Source organism: Cygnus olor, chromosome 5, assembly GCF_009769625.2.
Source record: "Cygnus olor isolate bCygOlo1 chromosome 5, bCygOlo1.pri.v2, whole genome shotgun sequence".
Classification (NCBI taxonomy): Eukaryota; Metazoa; Chordata; class Aves; order Anseriformes; family Anatidae; genus Cygnus; species Cygnus olor.
In genome coordinates, this window is record NC_049173.1 from 54,240,978 (window position 1) to 54,261,271 (window position 20,294).

General features: G+C 44.8%; 1 protein-coding gene across 6 annotated transcripts in view; it reads right to left on the reverse strand.

Moving 5' to 3' along the window:
* The window catches only part of NR1H3 (nuclear receptor subfamily 1 group H member 3), a 30,261-nt gene that overhangs the window by 4,247 nt on the left and 5,720 nt on the right, over positions 1-20,294 (reverse strand). For 4 of the 6 annotated variants that reach the window (XM_040559977.1, XM_040559978.1, XM_040559981.1 and 1 more), the window contains 5 exons: positions 8,181-8,428; positions 5,540-5,806; positions 2,430-2,638; positions 2,008-2,187; positions 1,491-1,590 (listed from right to left, as the gene is read on the reverse strand). In XM_040559977.1, coding sequence (XP_040415911.1) covers positions 1,491-1,590; positions 2,008-2,187; positions 2,430-2,638; positions 5,540-5,806; positions 8,181-8,298 — 874 coding nt within the window. In that variant the 5' untranslated portion in view covers positions 8,299-8,428. Of the gene's footprint in view, positions 1-1,490; positions 1,591-2,007; positions 2,188-2,429; positions 2,639-5,539; positions 5,807-8,180; positions 8,429-15,494; positions 15,602-19,697; positions 19,965-20,294 lie in introns of those variants that run through there. The other 2 variants (XM_040559982.1, XM_040559980.1) reach the window with 2 other exon arrangements.

Consider the following 20,294-nt stretch of genomic DNA (forward strand, 5'->3'; position numbering starts at 1 on the left):
CTGTCTGCTTTTTGCTTTCCTAATAATCTGAAGAAAAGGCTAACAGGGAGAGCATCAAGGAACAAAAGTGTTTATTAAAACCTGAAAAAAAAGAAACCAAGTTCAGTTCCCTGGAGTTTTGAACCCTTGTTATGAGAAACAGCACCACAATTTAAAAGTGAAGTTAGGTGACATGCTGAGGAGGTAAGCTCCTAGAAGGCCATCAGTGGCCTGGAGGGCTGGAGCACCCTGAACTTGGCCCATGCCAGGTACAAAGAATCCATGGTTTGCAATGAGCCTTTGAGTCATGCAATGCAAGCATCACCTGCTAGGGGCAGAAGACGAGAAGTGGAGGAGCGAAGGAAGAATAGCACGTACCTTAAAAGCCACCCTACAATTCAATTACCAGTGAGCAAGACCAAAGATGGTTCTAAACAGAAACCATGACAGTAAGACTTAAAGGGCTGAGGCCTAATTCTTCTAGACTAGTCCTTACATATACTGACATTGCAAGAGAACTTGGGCAACCTGACACTGCTCCTCTATTTCATATGGTCTCTCGGCAAACCACGTGCATGGTAAGGCTTGGAAAACCTTAACAAGCAAGAGTCATATCAATGGGTGAGATTAAACTGCTGAGAAGGGCCACTATCAGGAATTCCTGGCTATACAAGGATGGGAAAGTAATAAAGGACATCTTGAATATAAAATGTTAAATAGCTACACAAGAAACCCCCAAAATCACATGAAGAACAGCCAAAACGTCCTTTTCAGAAATGCTGAAGATATGCACTTCCTTTCACTTAATTTGAAATTACAAATGGTCAATGCTCCTGGAAAAACACAATTCAGAAGTCATGTCACCGCTGATCATCATATACCAAGCCAGTGACATGTCTGCAGCATTCTGCAGGGATCTTCAACACACATTATAGACTTCGTATCAACTTGAACATACTAACACTAACGTCATCACTCAAAGCAAGCATCTACATTACCAAGTGATACAGTGCAAAGGGGAAAAGACTGGGGTTTGATTTGCTGTGATCTGATAGAGCCCTAAGAACACATCCACGTCAGCTCTTTACCAGTAAGGAAGTTCACACCAGCTGCCAGCCCTAGGTGCACGCCACCCTCACACAGTGAGCTAAGGGGAGCATCCACACCAGAAGTGGGGTACCCCAGAAAGTGAACTCAACCTTGGCGCCCCCAGCAACCAGGGCTAAGCTCGAGTGCATGCTGCAAGACTGCAGACATCCACACAGCAAGACTGTCACGCTGTAAGTGTCCAAATTTTCCAAAGCAAGTTCACACCTAAAAAAAAGACGTTAACTGAAGCAATATCACACGTTAAAAGCAAAGAACATTCGTGGGGTCATTGGTCTAGTCCTGTTCTAAACTCCTCACCTAAGTTCAAGGTCCCAGATACCATTTCCACCAGCTCATATTAAAAAGGAAAAGATGAAACAACACAAGACTGAGAAGGAAGAAACACCTGTCTAATGCACCACCTGCTTTGGCGAAGTCATCCCGATTATAGCTCAGGTCCTTAAGAAAAGTGATGCTCTCAATCTCTGGATTGTAGCGTCGAGATGTCTCCAATAACATCACCTGAAACCAGAGACCAGGGATAGATATACTTGACTTGAAAACAAGAAAGAACATTGCAACATTGATAATTTATTGAGGGTTAGAGCATCACCAAAGGCAAAAAAATATATATATATATATATCAAGTATGCTTCTCTCAGAGTGCTTCAAAATTCCAATGTAAATTCTGCTGCATCCTTTGCACTGTTTCCTTCTGGGAAGGAAATACCTGCTTTTCCACTACCAAGGCTCTTGCCTCATTCTCCTCCACGGCCCTTTGCCAGGAGAGCCTGGCAGTGCAGTAACAGCCCCATAGCTGTTACATAGGTCTTTCAGCCTGCCATCCCAGAAAAAGGGGTGTAAAACCAGTTCTGCAGGTGCGTGCTCCAAACTCTTTCTTCTCTGCTACTATGCACTGTGGTGGAGCCAAACTCTCACCTCTATGGTAGATGTCTTCAATAACGCAATCTGGTCTTCCCTGGTGAGCTCCAGGAAGCCGGGCAGTTGCTTGGCAAAGTCCACAATCTCTTGCACAGAGATAATTGCAAGTTCTGTAAAGTGAGCAAAACGCTGCTGCCTCGCTTCACGGTTATTAGGGTCAGGAACTTGGGGCCATGGCTGTGGGGATGGAAAGAGACAGTGTGTATATGTGAAAGATGGAGAGAGAGCAGAAGGATGAGAAGATAAAGTGAACGGAGAAAAAGAGACACACTGGACTATTAGCTTTTGCTATTCACAGAATGTTAGCCCACAGATACAATGCCTCAAACACTTCCATTCCCTCAAATGCTTCACCCACAACCTCAACTCCCCACACTTCCACTTTTTCTTATCACGGTTCCACTAGTAAGAGTTATTACCGTCACTTTGAGCCTGTCCGTGAACGAGCGCTGGTTGCACTGCTGCTGAGCGGCGACAAGCTTTTCTATCATGCTTAACTGTTCAGGCGTTAGTTTGTGGGAAGGGCTTGGTGGATGTGGAGGGTTTGGACGCACCACAACTGTCCGAGCCTGATCGTCCTCCTGTTTCTTCAGCTTCTTCAGCCGGATTTGCTCTTCAGACAGAACATCTAAAATAGAAATAGCCAGAGATCAACCTTGACATGGGGGAACACCGGAAACTGCACAAACACAGGGTAGCACACTGTGGATGGAGAGGCAGAGATTACAGCTGCTTGCATCTGGCTTATCGGAGTGTATGTAATATAGACAGCAGACAGTGATACTTATAATTTTTCTCCCTCTTTTTTCTGCTTTAAGTTGTTACATTGCCTTTTTTTTAATCACACTGTACTGCAAAACGTTCACAAGGACAGTGAACACATGAAGCTCCCTTCATGCTGCCCTGCAGATGTCAGAAACACATCAGTGGCTTTTCCCCTTGAGCGATTCCCCAGAATATCATATTGTAACATATTCCAAGAGGTGATTTCTCCACATCATGATGTGTCCATTATATTTTTATATTATCCTGTTGTTTTGTCTTTTTCTGACATTGCTAAATTAAGAGTTTGTGGCATTTCATTTTCCTCTTAAGAGGTCAAAGTCAGTACTGGATGGAGCTCAAGCATGAAAGGACAGTTCTCTACACAGCCCATCTGCAGCAGACTGTAGAGCAGTAACATGCAGCAAGATGAATAATTAAAGGATAGCTTTACATAAATCCTACTGAGGAGGAATGCAAGTCTTTCTGGAACAGGGTTGGAAGCCTTCTTCAGTCATGAAGTCAAATGGTGATGCTCTTTAGATTTAACGTCGTAGGGAATAAAACAAGCCAGAGGCATGTGTTATGAAAAGTCTTACTGAACCAACTGCTCATTAGTTAATTTAAATACAAAAACCTGTTAGAGGCCTGTAACTAAGTTAACTGAAGAACTTATTGGTTTGAATGCAGGTAAGGTTTGTTGTTTCTTTAAGTCAAAGCTGTAAAAACTATCTGCAAGCTGTATCCAAGCAAAAGGAGACTTATCAGACATACTTGGATTCAAGGACTATCTTCAAGAAAGTCACCCCATGAGCTACTGATCAATGAACAAAAAGCAGAAAATGGATTGACTGGAAATTAAACTTCAAAAACAGAGATAAAAAAAGCTTGACCTTGCAAAAAATATTTAAGAGGTGCTGAAAAAGCCTTTGGCCATTTTTTATGTAGAGGTAACGAGGAAACATAGGTGCTCCCCAAGAAGGCAGGTCCCAAAGCAGAACAAGTATATACTTGCACTTCTCAGAAGGACTGCGTTAAACATGAAGGCAAGAAATAGACAGCTACTGTGAAAGTGTGTTCTGAGGTGCATAACACACAGGGTTGGAGGGAAAGCCAAAGAACATATAACATTCAAGCTGAGATGAACCTTTATCCCAGACTTCAAACAGCAAGGACGCACATGTACACACACAAATCAGAATTCTAACAGCAAAGGCATTCAATACAATAGCCATATTAAACGTGACCTGTAAGATTGGAGAATGCCAGTCACAGTATGAGTTTGAAAAGGGAAGTCATTGATTCATGCAATGACAGTCCCTCATTGTAGGTCTCAGATGCATGAAGAATTTACTTCTGAGTAATGAGTTAGTAAATATTGGAGAACTCTGAAAATTGCCTATGTGAAAGCTCGTACACCATGCTAAATTCAAAATTATCTGAGTTACTCAGTTTTCTATGAAGACGATATTTAACCTCATGGTGCACACTGTTATAAGAAAGATAAATTGTCTGTGAATAACTTCAGTCTGGGAATTAGAAGAATGTTTCCATCAATTAGAGGGAAGTTCTGAAATGACCTTCCAAGTGAAACAGTTGGGAAAAAAAACCACTCAGTTTTTGTCAAGATTAGCATGGCAAATTTACAGTAAGGATTCGTGTCGACAAGAATTGCCAAGCAGTTGATAACAAAGACCCAAGGATTCCTCTTGGGATAATTTTCCTGAGCTGAAGTATATCCTCTGTCCTCACCATAAGACAACAAGGAAACCAAAACACAGAGGCTTTCTAATATCTACCTGCAATCAAAGAGTAACGCAGTGGACAGCCAGCCTCGCTACATAGCTTTTTAAATACATCTATTTTGTAGCCCTCAGGAGAGGGGAAATGGTGCAAAGTCAGCATATGTAGAGCTGATACAAACCACTGCAGCAAAGATACAGATTACATATGTTAGGTGTGCTGTGTTTCAACTTGAAAAAAAATGAAAAGCATGTTTCCTTGCTGCAGGTTAATGGGGCTTATTCTTTTTGCACAAGTGTATTTTGAAAATGTTTCTGAAATACTTTGCGTTCCTCACTGCTCTGAGTACTGGATGTCAGAAAAGGAGATTTCACATAGAATTACCATTAACTGAGCGTCCATTTGGCCAGTCTTGGCCAGAAGGATGAAACCTAGGTGCCATGGCAGAGGATTGCTGTTCCTGATACGCAAGCAAGAGTACCGTTGAATATTCAGAAAATAGCAGCCTTATGACTCCTATGAGAAAAATAACTGAGCTCACTACAGGCAGCAACCAGGCTGAGTGTGCACAAACACAGCTGCAGCGCTGTGGTGCTGCCCTTGACTTCTGTCACAAGGCGGATAGGGAAAACGCCTTCTGGCATTCAAAGAGCACAGTGACAAACCTCACAGTCCAGACCACGAGCCAGACAGAAGCCCAAGTTTACTGTGGCAGTTGACAACATACTGAAGAATGGGTAAATCTTAGTTGTGAGTCTTTCCTCTGATGCCATTCTCCATGAATTCTTACAAAACAGCGTGTTCAGGAAATAAAAGTGGGGCTCATCAGCACATCAGCATTGTTTCACCAACAGACACCTCTCCACGTAATGCCGGCTAAGCCCTCAGTGACTTCCCAAATACAATCCAGCATGCAGAGCGACCCCCCAGCACTCACAGCGTCTCCTTATTATACCACCCATCGGCCCCCAGCCCACTCCCACCGGACCACAGTGCGCCCACCAGCACCCCTTGGTGCACTTACACTGCTCCCGCATGCCCGCCTCCTGGCACTTGCGCAGCCGGCACTCCTGGCACTTGCGGCGCATATACATGTCCATCTCACACTTGCCGCCATTCTTGCAGACGTACTGGGCACCCTTGATGACGCTGCGGCGGAAGAAGCCCTTGCAGCCTTCGCAGCTCAGCACGTTGTAGTGGAAGCCTGAAGCCTTGTCACCGCACACGCTGCACACTTCATTTCCCAGCATCTTTGGGGCTGGGCCCTTCTTCCGCTTCAAGGGGGGATTTTCTATCGAGAACAGAATCAACAAAAAAAAAAAATCACACATATGAGAGAGGCATGGTGTTTGCAACTGACTGTCCCATTCCTCACACTTACTGATATCTTCATTCAAACCCGTTACCTCCCAAACATATGGATGAAAAGATAAAGTCCTCCATTTCACAGCCTTTCCTTCCGGGCAAGTATATCCTCTATAACAAATCAAATACTGACTTCGCTACCATCTTGCATTTTAGATGGTCTTGTGCAGCAGCTCCCTGTTCTTCCTACATCATTCTTACGGATCTGAATCTTGTCACCAACTGTACATTGTGAAAACATTTTTAGACTGCTCCAGTGTCTCTCACCTTAAGCATTCTACTCAAATGTTTGCTGAGGTTATTTGTGTATTCCCTCCCTATTAGCCATCTCTGTTTTCATTCCAATAATTCTAGCCACGTTGACATCTGGCACGTCTTCCTGCACAGCTCAGTGCGTATAATTCCTCTGTCAGATATTATAGCTCCTTCCATGACAGATGTTCATAAAGATCACAAACAGCACGGTCTTGATAAGTCTCCAGATATGTTTAGATATGCCTGGAAAGCCTTTATACTGCAGTCAATTTATAGGGTTTGGTTTGCAGGACAACGCTGCTGCATTTCCTGATCAGCACTAAGCTTACAATGGCATGGTTCATTTTCATACTTATGGTTTTAATACTTCTCTCTTTATTCTCAGCTTTGGTTACTATTCTGCTCAGGTACCCCAAATAGTAAACAGCTAGGAAGTTTTAGATCAGTCTCAGAAATTATTATTAGTGTTCTTCACTCCATATTGGTTTTCAGTCTTAAGTATCTTGGTGTTGATTTTCAATCCCATTGACTTTACTAAGGTCTAGAGGTCATTCATTTTGGCCTGCACATCTCATTGCAGACTGGACACCAGGAAAATGTCAGCGGAAAGGTTAAGTCTCTGATATTCACCTCTCTTGATTTACTGTACTTCTCTTCACACGATCAATTACAAAGAAGTTATGCAATGCCTATTATTTTTCTCATATTACTTAGTCCCTCCATACATATGTATTAACTGGTGTGATAACTTTGCAGAAGCCCTGAATCCCATTCATGTTTCAGACAGACAGCAAAGTAAGCCAATGACTTCCATAAGTTGCACCTGTTCAGTGCACACTGGATTTCTTCACTGACTTTAAGGAGCTACATAAAGGTCTGATAACCATCCTTATGATTGTTTTATTGAGACAAATATGCTTATTCTTTCATCTAAAGAAACTATTTTCCAGTTTTAACACTAGCCATTTTAGTTATACAGCTTATTATTGCCATTTTGCATAATCAAAGATCAAGATGTATCAAGCTTAAACCCCGCCTCTTGGTACCTTTGGCTCTCATTACAGTCCTCCTTCTTTAGTACATACACTATTTTATCATTTTTCTCACATTTTATGATGTTTTTTCTTGCAACCTTTGTAAGGCATTTATCAAATTTTATATTTTTCAGTCCTCAATTTCATTTTAAGGATTTTATTGGGAGTTTGTCCAAATTAGTATTTCTTCCCCTTTCAACTATTCTCTTTGTTTCTACTTTACTGATGAGTCCTAGTTCAACATTCAGATGACATCTTCTCTTTGTATCAGGGACTGGCCATTGCTTCGCTGTTTAACAACTGACTACACTTATTTGCCATACCTTCATTAAGTTGCTGATATGACACTGGAAACCTCACAGAGGCTTGGTTTTTCTTCCAGCTACCCACCCAGTGATGTTCCACTATGTCTTCTTACAGTTTGAAGATACAGGATTCTGTGTGTCAGTAACAATTACAACTGCAAAACTTCAGTTCTCTTTCCTGATACACTTTTAACTTCCGTTCTTTGTGGCAGATTACTCTGTTTAATTCTGGTGCCTGTCTTTTTTTATGCCGTGTAGCTTCAGAACATCATGGCCTATTATGTCTTATTACTGTGAATACACACATTCAGGAGAAAAAAAATGTGTAGAGGAAAACTCTACTCTCCTTCTGTTATATGAATCTGCAAGAACCTCATACTTCATTGCATCACTAACCCTTGTGGGACTGTCACATACAGTAAAGCTTTGTTGTGCGGCAGCTTTTGATAAGGCAAACAAAAAGAACTCCATTTTACTGCCACGGACCTTGCCTCCAGAAGGTCAAATAAGCAAAGTATTCAACACATTTATCAGCTGTATAAACCTAGTCATCTTCAACTACCAGTAAAGGATTCTAGTCTTAGACACGGGGCGCCTCAAGCGTGGCAGTAATCAGCCTAAAATTTTGTCAAGTGTTTATTATTTTTGCAGCTCAAAGAATGGAATTCATTTAGCTTGTGTGGATTGAATAAGAATTTTTCCATACCTGCATGCTCAGGGGGGTTCTCTGAGCCAGAGAAGAGTGAAAGCCCTTCCTCCTCCATCTCAAATACACTTGCCACCCTCTTCCCATGATCCTGTGTGCTGAGTTGAGTGGGACCCATGGAGGCCACACAGGAAGGGCTCGCTATAATCTCATTGCTGCAGCATGGTTACTGCAGAGCAAGAGGCAGCAGGCGTCTTCCTTCAACGTCTTCAGTTTCCCTCTGCTACTGCAAGTCAGAAAGGAAGTACCTGTGAAGAAAAACAGATGCAAAAGAGGCAAGAGTTCAATTACTGAGGCTGTTAACTCCCCAAATCTATTACAAACTGCATCACAAGCAAGATTAAGGTTTTGTTTCCTTATTTATTAAAAAGGGACAATTACCTTTGTTTTATCGGTGTTTATTCCCTTGAAACACAACATTTTAACAAACTGTGGTAAAGGTACAAGAATTAGTACACTCAGACACAAAATTGTCTGTTTATTGCCAGAATATTTATCAAAGCAGGACACATCTCCATTACTGCTACCACCACCAGGGGACTTGAGCCCTGACCTCTCCAAGTGTGTGAAAGGGAAATTCCAGACTTTACAACTGGTGGCCTTTGCTGAAGCTTCCAGTAACAAATTACTCATTACTGCCAGTTGTGCTGGATTTTGTGTCACGCACTGCAGAACACAAAGAAAATTGTAAAAGATAATTTTGACACAATGATTTAGCAAAGACTAATTTCCCTATTACTAGCAACAGCCAAAGGCTATGCCAAAGATCAATGATGCATCAAATATGAGGATTACAGATCCTTCCTGGACCTACAAAAAGAACTGAATAGCCAGCATCACACCTAAGGAAAACAACCATTATGCCACCTCAGGAAACAGATTCAGCACCAACCTTCTGAGGATACCCTTTCCATAACAGAAAGCACCTTTATTATACAGCACTAACTCCACACTACAGAACCTGAACCTGGAAAGTGAATCCAATCACTTTTTTGCCAAAAGCTCTACACCTGCGCAGAAAAAGCCTTACCAGTTTGACTGCACAGACTTAGTGAAACTGATGTAAACTGCTAGTGTAAACACGCCTAATCTGATTGAACATGCATTTAGATCAGTTGATCTTAATTCAGTGATTTACCAGTGCAAGCTAAAGGGATTAACTGATTTAGAAAGCAACTGCATTAAAGGCCTGTACCAGTTTAAGTTGACCAATTGAGTTTGGGACTGGAAGACTGCAACTCTCTAAAAGAGAGGAGGTGACAGAAGGCTGGGCAGCAGCCCAAACACAAACGCATCAGGTAACCAGGGGCATGCCTCACACACTGCACTGCTGACTGGGAAAAGGCAGAGGACTGCTGTCCCAAGCCCCTTCTTCCCTCCTGCATATTTGGACCAGACCACGAAGCTTCTCTTGGAATGCTAAAGGCAAAGACAAAAGCAATAGTCCCACAAACCACCCCCTCCCAGGACTCTGAGAGCAACAGTCATCAAATACAAATCCAGTCATACTGTCAAGCTTGCTGGACTCCTGCCATGTCCCATTACACTCTGGCAGATAATGAATGCAGGTCTAAAAAACCACAGGACGTATTAATTTATGTGACCTTTATAAACACAGACTCAGACTGTATAAGGAATTCAAAGCTCTCTTCCCTTTGGTACACGCAGCCCTGAATCACTTGCAAAACAGACCATCTGTGATGAACGCAGTGGCAGCAAATATGAAACTCGAAGCCATAGAAAAAGTAAAAATCCTAACGTGAGAGACTGCAACATAACAGATTTGATTTGCAAACAATTCAAGAACACTCATAGTTTGCAAAGGAACAGAGTGGCTATCGCAATCAACTTTAAAAAAAACCCTCCACAGTAAATACTGCAGCAACCCCACAAGCCTCGTGGAGAGGCACAGAGCACCAGTCGGAGACAGGAACTTCAATGAAACAAACCCAAATGTGCCTTGTACTCCTAGTCCTGTGTAAGCTCCTCATCGATGCAGATTACCAGATGTCTCTGGGCACGTTTGGGCACGAAACAGTGAGCTAAGTGTACTGCCTAAATGCATCTCCACATTCCTTTAAACCACGCAAAAGATTCATTCAAACGTTAATTATTGTGAAGAATGAATCACTACCAGCAGCACTGCAGTGCTTTTTGAAGCAAAAGTTTGATCCTCCAGCTGAGGCACCGAGTGACTGAGCTCAGGTCCTGCTGCATCCCGGCCATAAACTGTGATGTATTCCGGAAAGTAAAAGAGGAGGGCGCATCCTGATGGGATTTTGAAACTGTCATCCACGATTGACATTGCAAGAGTGAAACTTGCTGTCAGCGGGACATCTGGAGCCCAAAGGGGAGTTTCTAAAAACACACACACACAACCACAAGACTGCAGACTTCCTGGCAGTGGCTGACTAGTCTGCAGTTAGCACCAGGGAGGGGAGTATAAATCTGCGTGCACACCCAGGACACGGCAAGGGGCAAGGCCTATCAGCCACTATCTTCGTGCTGCGAAACCAGCCCACATGCTCCTACCTCATGCACCAGCTTCCCTAGCCCTCCCACAGCAGAACAGGCCAGACAGGAGCAGGGAAGATGAGAAGCCTCTCTTACGAGACAGCATTTTTTAGTTTTGTAGATCCAGTAACAGGCTGTGGAAAACTGACCTAACTGCAAACAGCAGCACTCTGGTGGTGCTAGGTAAAGAAAACTAAACTAGCGTTTTCCGCACAGGCACACATATATATGAGAGGCTGTATGATTAGGCCAGCGAGCTAGTTTTCGTAGAACTATATGAGAATAGTTTTCAAATGACTAAAACCCTTGAGTTCTGTACTAATAACCATGTTATTAGAGGTTCATATCTCCCAATTTGCACCACCACTTCAACTTGAGATAAAGAAGGGTAATGCAAGCTCTAATTGCAAAAGGGAACAGAGTCTTCTTGACATCATCTGCTGTGCTGCCTCCCACCGTCTGTCTCAACTTTGTCAGTTCTAGAAGCCAGGACTGGCCAAGTGACAAAAGATGGGGCAATCACTTCTCTCTAACATAGCATCTAGGGCAGAGAAACCTAGTGAACAGACATACTCCAGTGAGGAAGCACATACAGACGAAAGGCTGATGGAGACAATTCTCTACCAGCCCTTGTCACTCATGTCTCAAACAAGACACTAAACACCTCTGAAATGTGTTGCCACCAGGTTCTCCCTACTCCATTTCGTCCCTCTCTCTTCCTTTTCTGAGACAACTGAACAACTCTGAGACCAATGGTTTCAACATCAGTGCTCCTGCAACAGAAAATTCTGTAACAAAGACTAGAGGTGGCAGCCCTGGCTCTTGCACTTCATTTTAACTGCCAGAAACCTTCATTACTTCCTCCAGCAACAGCCTTGTCCCAACCCACATGCTCAGCTAAAAGTCTTCTTCCAAGCCCAGTTAAAGCATTTATGCACTCTTCTGGAAGTCTTTGACCTGGCCTGTCATCAACATCAACAGCCACAAAGCTACAGAATATGCCTAATTTCTGTCCCATACTCGTAGAGGGTAAGTAAAGGATATGGCTCTGGGCAGCACAGCACATGGATAAAGAAACCAAATGAGCCAGGTGCAGTTATTGTGACTCTTCTGCTAAAAAAGTCTGTCCTCTCCTTGGCATTCCTTGTCTGGTGCTTTCTGGGAGAATAAGTATAAGAGCCAGGAAGCAGACCAGATGCAAGTGCATCTCCAGAGAACCTGTACTGTGGAGCACAGGAATAACGGGAGGAATAGCACAACCAGCCTTTTACCTCCAAGCACTGGAAGCTCCGATGAAACGGTAGCTTTTTAGGAAGTTTGCACAAGTCTCTGATATCTTTCAAAAGAGGAGTTACTGGTCAGAGTCCTGGTAAGTTACAAAATCCTACAGCCTTCTGCCAAGAGAAAATAAATGGTTAGGTTTCAGTTCTATAATGAATCACAAGTGCGCTCTCTGCAGCACGTCAGCATCAGCAGAAGAGACCTTGCATTTGTATTCATGTGTTAACGTGACTGTGCTTGTGTGTCACACACCTGCGTGGCAACAGGACCGTGCCTTTGTGGGGGGGGCTAAAAAAGCGGGCTGTTGGTGAACCACTGTGTCTGATAGGAAGGTTTATCTTTCAGAGATACTTAAAACAGGGATATAATTTGGCATTTTGGCTTCTAAATGCATTCTGACATGCAATACGAGTGCCGGCACCCATTCTGAAACTACCTCTGAAAGCTGGGTCAAAACAATGCTTAATGGTCTCCGCTGAAAACTAAATGCACAGTGTGTACACCAGTGATGCTATCTTTGGTACCAAAAGCTGGTTGCAGATATAAATGGCTGAGGGAAAAAAATAAACACGGTCAGACTGACATTTCACGGACCCTACAGCACTAGCAGGGAACAAAGCCCCTCAGGAGACACTGCCGTTCCAATTCTTTCATAAGGACTAACCTAATGCTCTTCCTATTCCTTCTCTGGTGTGGCAGCCAGAGTGTTTTCACAGAATTCCCCAAAGAACACGGCAGTACCTTGCAGTTGTCTCAGAGAAACAAAAGATTGCTCCCAGCTCATCCTAGCTCATTCCTCTGCATCATCACATTTCTCAGGAAGTACTGGCACAACTAAGAGGTCCATAAGAGGGTCAGAAGTACGTATATAACAGGTTTCACTTTGTAAAAAGTGGAAAGAACCACTTGTACCTTTCAGAGCAGAAAAAGAAATCTATGCAAATCTGTCACGTTGAGAATAAAGTAAGATTCTGCATCAAAACCATTAAAAATCAAGACGAAAAAAACATCAACTTGATTGTCGATGGGAGGGAGAAAACATGAAAATGCAAGGCGTGCAAAGCAGTGCAACAGGATAGCATAAAGAGTAGTTCTGAACATTATGTTTACAAATAAGGGAAAGAACTGTACTGTGCCTCTGAGGAAAAAGAAACTAGCTGGGCCCCAGCTGTAAGAGCCTTCTCTACAGAGTATTGCAGCGACCCCGTTTGAAATTGCATTATCCATTTTGATGCCACAGAAGCATGAAGACATCCACAAACTGGAAGGAGTCCACAAGCCACCATCAGTCTCAATGATACTGATAAGAAAGCTGCTGCTTCTTGATTGTTTCCATTCACTATCAAGCTAAGCTTCAGCTGACTGCTACGAGCTGCCCAAGTGTGTGGCGCTTGCCTGTGAGCCTTACGAGCTGCTGCCACCTCTGCCAACCGCGCAAAGCGGTCCTACCAGCTGCTCCCGACCGTGCAGCCTGCTCCACAGGGATGGGCTGCTACACTTGGGCCTCCTGTCCCCAAGTACACAGTCTTATTCCCACCTCTGCCTCTCTAGCTCTGAGTTTGAGAGTCCCCATCCTCTTACCTTGGTTCTCACTCCTGCTGCTGACCAACTTCCTTACTACCCGTGACTTTGCTGACTTGTGGCATGAGCTTTGCTTATGGCACTTGTCTCTTCCTTTGAAGTGGTGCATCCCCGAGTTCGCTTGAGTTCTCGCTGCAGCACCCAGCTCTCATGGTGAAGACTTCCTTTGGGCTGTGTCTCCACCCTTGGCTTTAGTCTGGTCTCAACACACAGCGTGATGTCTCCTAACCTGCTCAGGTATGGATGCCGTGGCAGTATTCAGAGGGCAACAGCAAAAGTGACTAACAACCAGACAGACTAAAATATTCCTGTGTGTCACTTGGTTGAAAGAGTACAGGGAAGAAAAGCAGGAAGGTCTAATGACGGTGTACAGCAGGACAGAAGGGATTATTCTGAAAGACGGATTCTGCCTATTCCTCATAGGCTTGACAAGGAAGGGACAGTCAGGCTATTACAGGAAAACCTCCTAAAGGTGTTTTTAGCTCTCTGAGACTGGAGGGCAGACTTTCTAATTTTCTTTCCAGAATTAGACTTTTTATTACAACAATGCAAATATTTCTGCGGACATTTATCAATCCGTATCCAACATGACTTAGATGCTCCTGATGTATAGAATATGCCTCTACAAACAAACAATTGCAGCAGCAGAAATTCCAAGCCACTTCCACCCACCTCAGGTAGAAAAGAATATGGGAGTGAAGCAAAAGAGAAATCTTTCTCCGGTGAACGTTTGCAAATTGGTTAGAAAAGTGAATTAGGGTCCTAAGCCACAAGTGTACTACCAAACAGAATACCGTAATTCGGGGCAGAATCAGCCCCAAGTACTTCTGCTTTGTTCCGCGTCAAAAACCAAATTCACTGTGTCTTCACAACACAGTATGTGTTTCTTTCCCACACAGGGCAATTTGGGAACAGAGCTTCACAAACTGTCCCTGAGAAGAAGACAGAATGTGCTGACTCCAATAACGCCCAAGAACTTACAAGTTCTGCAAAAGAGCTTCTCACCCCAACAGCAATTGTTTTGCAAGAAGTCAGCTCTTCCGATCACATCTCATCCAGCAGGAGATGCTCCCTCCCCTCTCTCACTACCTGTCTCTCTCATTATTCCTTGCCTGTCAAAGGCTGAGGTTTTGGCTTTGCCCTCATCTTCACCTCTTGGTTTCTGCCTGATCAAAGCATGCCGTGTCAACACAAGGAGCCAGGGGAAAAGAGTTCTACGGTGTCTGCTTTGAGGGTGGGTAAGATCCTGAAGTGGGCCGTGCCCTTCTGCTTCTTCCCTCCCTCTCCACAGCCAGATGCCCTTGATCCTGCAGCTGAGAGGAGAAGGGAGGTTACTGCAGTTCATTCACACCGAGCACAGGGAGCTCTCTCGCCTCTCTTCCTGTTTGCACGGAGGCATTAGTCCCTCTGACAAAGGAAGAGAGTAAGAGGCAGAAAGGGAGAGAGAGAACAGATGATGGTTAGAAAGGACAGGCTCTTTCCTGGTTAATTACCTGGAAATGAATAACAAGTGCTATCAGGCCTGATGTGTCCACCTTGCTGACATGAAATTCCTCTAAAGGCCATTGACACAAGTTCCCTTGAACTCTGGAAAATAGCACCAACCAGACCTGGGTAACAAAGCTCGTCCCTTCTATTCCTCCCAGGCTTTCTACTGTCACTGCCACCTCAGCTTTCAAGCTTCTGGCTAACCTAGACTACAGCCATCCCCAAAATGGCAAAAACTAGAGCATGCGCTGCATTATGGCCAGGAAGATGTTTCAGTAGGAGCATCCCCCCCAGACCATCTTGTAAAATGACAGGCCATTCATCCCCAGCTCTGTCCAGCCAGGTGAGCTGGGGACTGGTGCCCCAACGTGAGGAGCAGGCAGAGCCTTCCCACCTGGAGCGACACCGACTTCTGCAGCACCTGTCGGGGAGAACACGAGCAGAACTTGCCATTTGGGGCTGAACTGCAGTAATCCTCGGCATTTGGCTGCAAATCCAGCTTGAACTGTCAAATGACAGTTTGACGCCGCTATCAGCATCGACCTTCAGATGGCAGGAAGCACGACTGAGGCTTTGACAGAAGCTTCAAATAGGAAAAATCCCATCTGTGCTCCTCCCAGGAGGATGGAACGCACTAAGCTGAGCAGCTGCCCCCTCCTCCTATCAAAGGAGCAAAGGGCAGCTCCCTGCCGCTCCTCGGGAAGAAGGGTAAGGCAGGGGATCCAGGCTGCAGCCCCGTCTGTAGAATGAATGGTTGTTAGCACCAGCAGTAATAGCAAGTTCTCCCTACGGAAATTCACTTTATAAGAGCAGCAGCGTTCTTTCACCAGTACCACTCACAATTTCCCCATGCAAATTAAGCTATCGGTAAGTCTTTTTTTTTTCCCTTGCACATCTAAGCATATCTACACCATGGCAATTTTGCTTTGCTTGTTTTTCTTCCTAGGGCACCTGCATTGGCTAATGTAATTCTTTTGTACTTTTACCCACACCACCAGACCAATAAATAAATAAAATCAAACGTGAAAAGTATTCAAGCAACCTAGGAAACTTCCTCGGATGAAATTATCTGCTAAGCAGCAAGACCCTACTGTGGGAAACTAAAGTTGAGCTGTTTGCAGCTCGCTGTTTCTGCTGCTGACCAGGTCTCACGCATCCTACGTGCAGCGACAGTTCATCACATCCTACTGAAGGCTGGAAATGAGAACAGATCTCACCTTAGTTTCCTTCTAAATGCCACTGCATGGCAGCACAGAAAACACAACCAGAGCGTCTGTTGTCTCTGGATTCTCTCTCTAGCTTTATACAGCCGCCAGTACCTTGTTCTACACAGGTATACATTGCTACCCAAAACGTAACAGCCAGCCACTCTTTAAAGTTTTAAAGTAACAGCTTCAAGATGCAGTTTCCTCAGCCTTGTCAGAGAACATGGCTCAAAAACACAGGAAATACCCAGCGTCATCTAGATCAGAGGTAATGGCAACAACTGGCTAGGTTCAAAAAGCCTGACTGTATTTTTAAAACGGGGCTTGCACGGAAGTGAAAAAATAAGAGTGAAAGAAACCTCTCTCTCCAGCCACTGTGGAGCACTACATTGGCACCATATTACAGAGAGCAGAACAAAACTCTACCTTGGAGTCTATGTTCCTCCTTTATGGCCCCCAGCCCCACAGAGGTTAGATCTCTGCTACGGGGAACACAAGCCTGAGGGATTTGAGATGTCATCCCAATGCTGTCTCCATACTGGAGAGAGATCAGAATTAAGAAAGAAAAGAAAACAACACAAAAACAAACAAACAAGGATGACTACCTAAAGTAACAACCTGATAGAGGATGTCAGGGAAAAGGACTAAACCCAGTCCCTGGCCAGTAAGAGAGTCAAAGAAATTATGCATAGAAAAGTTGGCCTTTTTGCTGCATGTAGAAAGCGATAATGATAAATAATAACAGAACGTACTGCTTACCTGATTGTTTCCTTAAAGATAATTTAATCTCCACAAAACTCTATGAGGTCAGGGAATAACATCTCACTGCCCATGCCTATTCTAACCAGATGTCTTTAGCAGCTAGCAGCGTTAAAGGGAAATCTGCTCAGCTCGCCAGCTTGTCTCAGCCCATCTCTTCAACATCAGCATCCCAAAGTGCTCTGAGCTGGAACACGGCCCAATCCACTGTCAGCACTGAACTGCTGCTAAAACAGGTAACAGCAGTAAGAAACAGCAGCAACATTTTACCAGCAAGACAAGATGACAAAGGACAAGTTCCCAAAGCTGTAAAATGAATCACAGCAAAGCCTGAAAGAAAACTTAAAAGCACTCAGCTAGTAGGCTCTTACCCAGCCCACACTCTCTTTGCCACTGCTCTCCATCCTCTAGCAGATACGAAATAAAAGAACATGAGGCAAGAGAGGGAAGAAGAGAATAAAGGAGAGGGCTGTTAATGGTACAGTTGTTTGTTCATTTTTCTGATTTCCTCTTTCCTCCCACCCCAAGAGTATTTTCATCAGCATGCTGCACATCACCGTAACTGAAACAGGAGTGTTTCTGGGAAACAGCCTTTTTATGGAGTATCTGTACAGCACTTAGTATCCAAGCACCATCCCACCTAAAAGCATCTATCAAAACAAATACTACCACTCACAGGCAAAACAGAAATACAGTACTGGATTGCAAAACAGGCAGGAAAACCATTAAGATTCCCTTAAGGGCAGTAGGGGAAAAGTGGCGTTTCCCATTCATAGAAATATCATCCCTAGATGTAGCGCAGAGGGCAGGAAGAAATGACAACGCTACAGAAATACCCCTATAAAACAGATACTGGAACTGGGTCTAAATTGCCTCAAAAGAAAGCTCGACCGTTCCATGCGTTGGCCTATTCCCCACTCATCCATTACCTGGGATGTGTTTTGGCAGGTTTTGCTACCACTGCTTTTGAAAGAAGGAGAGAAGCGAGGCAGGGCTTCCCACCCTACAGCAGATCTGTGTGCCCAAACCTACATCAGCAAGAAGACTGCAGTCGAGCGAGAAGAGAGATGAGAAGTAGTGCCAAGAAACACAGTAAAGACCGGCATCGCAGCAGGGGTGCAGGTCAGGAGAAAAGACCATTATGAGCTCTGTGCAAGGCAAACTTGCCCTGCTTTTGACTTTACTATTCCGGACCCTGGTCTGCGCGAGCTGTCTATTTTTGCTTTGGGGGTCATTTCGGCCGAACACTTCCAAGGTACAATATCGGCAGGATAAGGGAGGGAATTATTTTCCTTTTTAAATAAACCCAGAGAGTGAAAGCTACAAGGGAAGGGTTAAAGGCCTGAAAATGAGAGAAAGAGGATCCGTGTGACAGGAAGGGAGCATGTGAGAGGGCGTGTGACAGCCTGAGCAGCAGAATGTGTGTGTGTGGATCTCATTCCCTCGGAGGCTCTTGGCCAAATGTGGAGCTGAACTTTCTGCAGACTTTGTCCTGCCAAGTCATGTTCCCTTCTCACACGGCCTGACATCACCACAAATGCTCAGCTGGAAAACAGTCCAGAGCCGGACAGAGTCCGCGGCTCTCAAACAGCAGCCAGTGAAATGGCCACGCCGGCGGCACACCCACCGGCCGGGACAGCAGCCCCTGGTCCTACAGGTGATCTCCATCCAGAAAGAGCCCTAACAAAGCACAAAAAGGACTGAGGTGCTAACAGCCCGATGCTTTTTTACAGCCTGAATTCATACAGCCCAAAACAGATTGAAAGCCCGCACAAAAGCTCTAACAGAAAAAAGCAGAACATAACTGTGAGATTGTCAGGGTTTGTCATAAGGAACATACTGCATGGAGCCCACTCCATTCCCAGCTCCTGCGCAATCTTGCCACGAGGAGGAGGAGGAGGAGGAGGAGGAGGAGGAGGAGGAGGCGGCGGCCAATGGCAGAATCCACAAGCAACCCACAGAAAAAAAACAAGCCAGCGGTTCTGCCCAGCTTAATGCTCTGGCAGGGGCTGTATGAAGCAAGCAAGCAAACATTACGCAGGTCAGCGAGCTCCTACCACCCAGCCCGTCAGAAATAGCTGCAGACCCAAGTTCAGTTCTGGAAAACGTGAGCACGTGTACGAGCAGGCAATGGGGCTGAGCCAGCAGGTGGCTGGATTTCTTCTTCTGCTCCTTGCACCAAGGGAGAAGGGTGGGGATGGCCGCTGATTCTGGGACACGACAGAAGGCACCACCCAGAGCAAGTATCAGGCAGTACCAGTTGGAGTTGATACTGAAATGAGGCAGGACAAAGTCTCCAGGCTCTCCTTGTTTTCACTCTTCATGCCCAAACCACTGCTAGAAGAAGCATGATAGGAAAATATTGCTGGTAATAGAGAGAAAAATCATGTTTTCTTCAGGAAAAGGTTTCTGCATTCACCACACCTGTTCTACTTGAACAAAAACAAATAGCAACTTGGCAGCTTTCTGGAGACCAAGGGAAAATTTTTCTTCAGTCCCATATAACCCAGCAAGTTAATCCCCTTCTTCTCAGACATGCTTAGATAACAGGAGCTACACCGCATGACCTAAGCTCATCTGTATTTTATATTTCAAAAGACTCCTCACAACTCAAGTTCCCTCTTCCCTCGCTAAAGGAATCTGACACCTTCCACCAGCACAATTTTGCCTGCCCGTGCGCTACACAGACCTTGAATCGCAGCCCTAGGGCTTCCTGCCCACACCTGCTGATGCCCAGGAACGTGTCCCTCACCAACTGCAAACACAGAAGCCATCTGTCACATTTCCTCCTGGCCCTTCCACCGAGACCAGAAAATTGTTCCTCTCCCACGGAAGAAGGCCAAGGGAGGAAGCAGTCGATGAGCAGAAGACCAGAATCACCAAGTCGGTACTGGAAGGCAGGACGACAAATTCTTGTTCAACTTTCCGAGCATGCAGCTGGGTGAGCTGCCCTGCCTTGGTGGCAGCACTCGTGCAAGCTGCAGCACGCTGGCAAGGACTCTGTGTGTGGATGCAAGTCAAGGCAAGTGCCACCAGGGCAAGTCTCAAAGGCTCTTGCAGCGCAGCATCAAGTGCCCGCAAACATTCCACGTGGGTGCTCAAGAAGCCACTACATGTGCATATCTGACAGCGTGACAATGGAAAAACGTCCAGGAAAAGTCACTGCCGTAGCATATGGAGTCCTTTAGGGACTGGCACATTTCTGCATGTATGTCCCTGGCAACCGAGACACTACAGAGTTGTTTCAGAAGCCTACCTCTTTGCCCTCGTTTCATAAGGGCCCTAA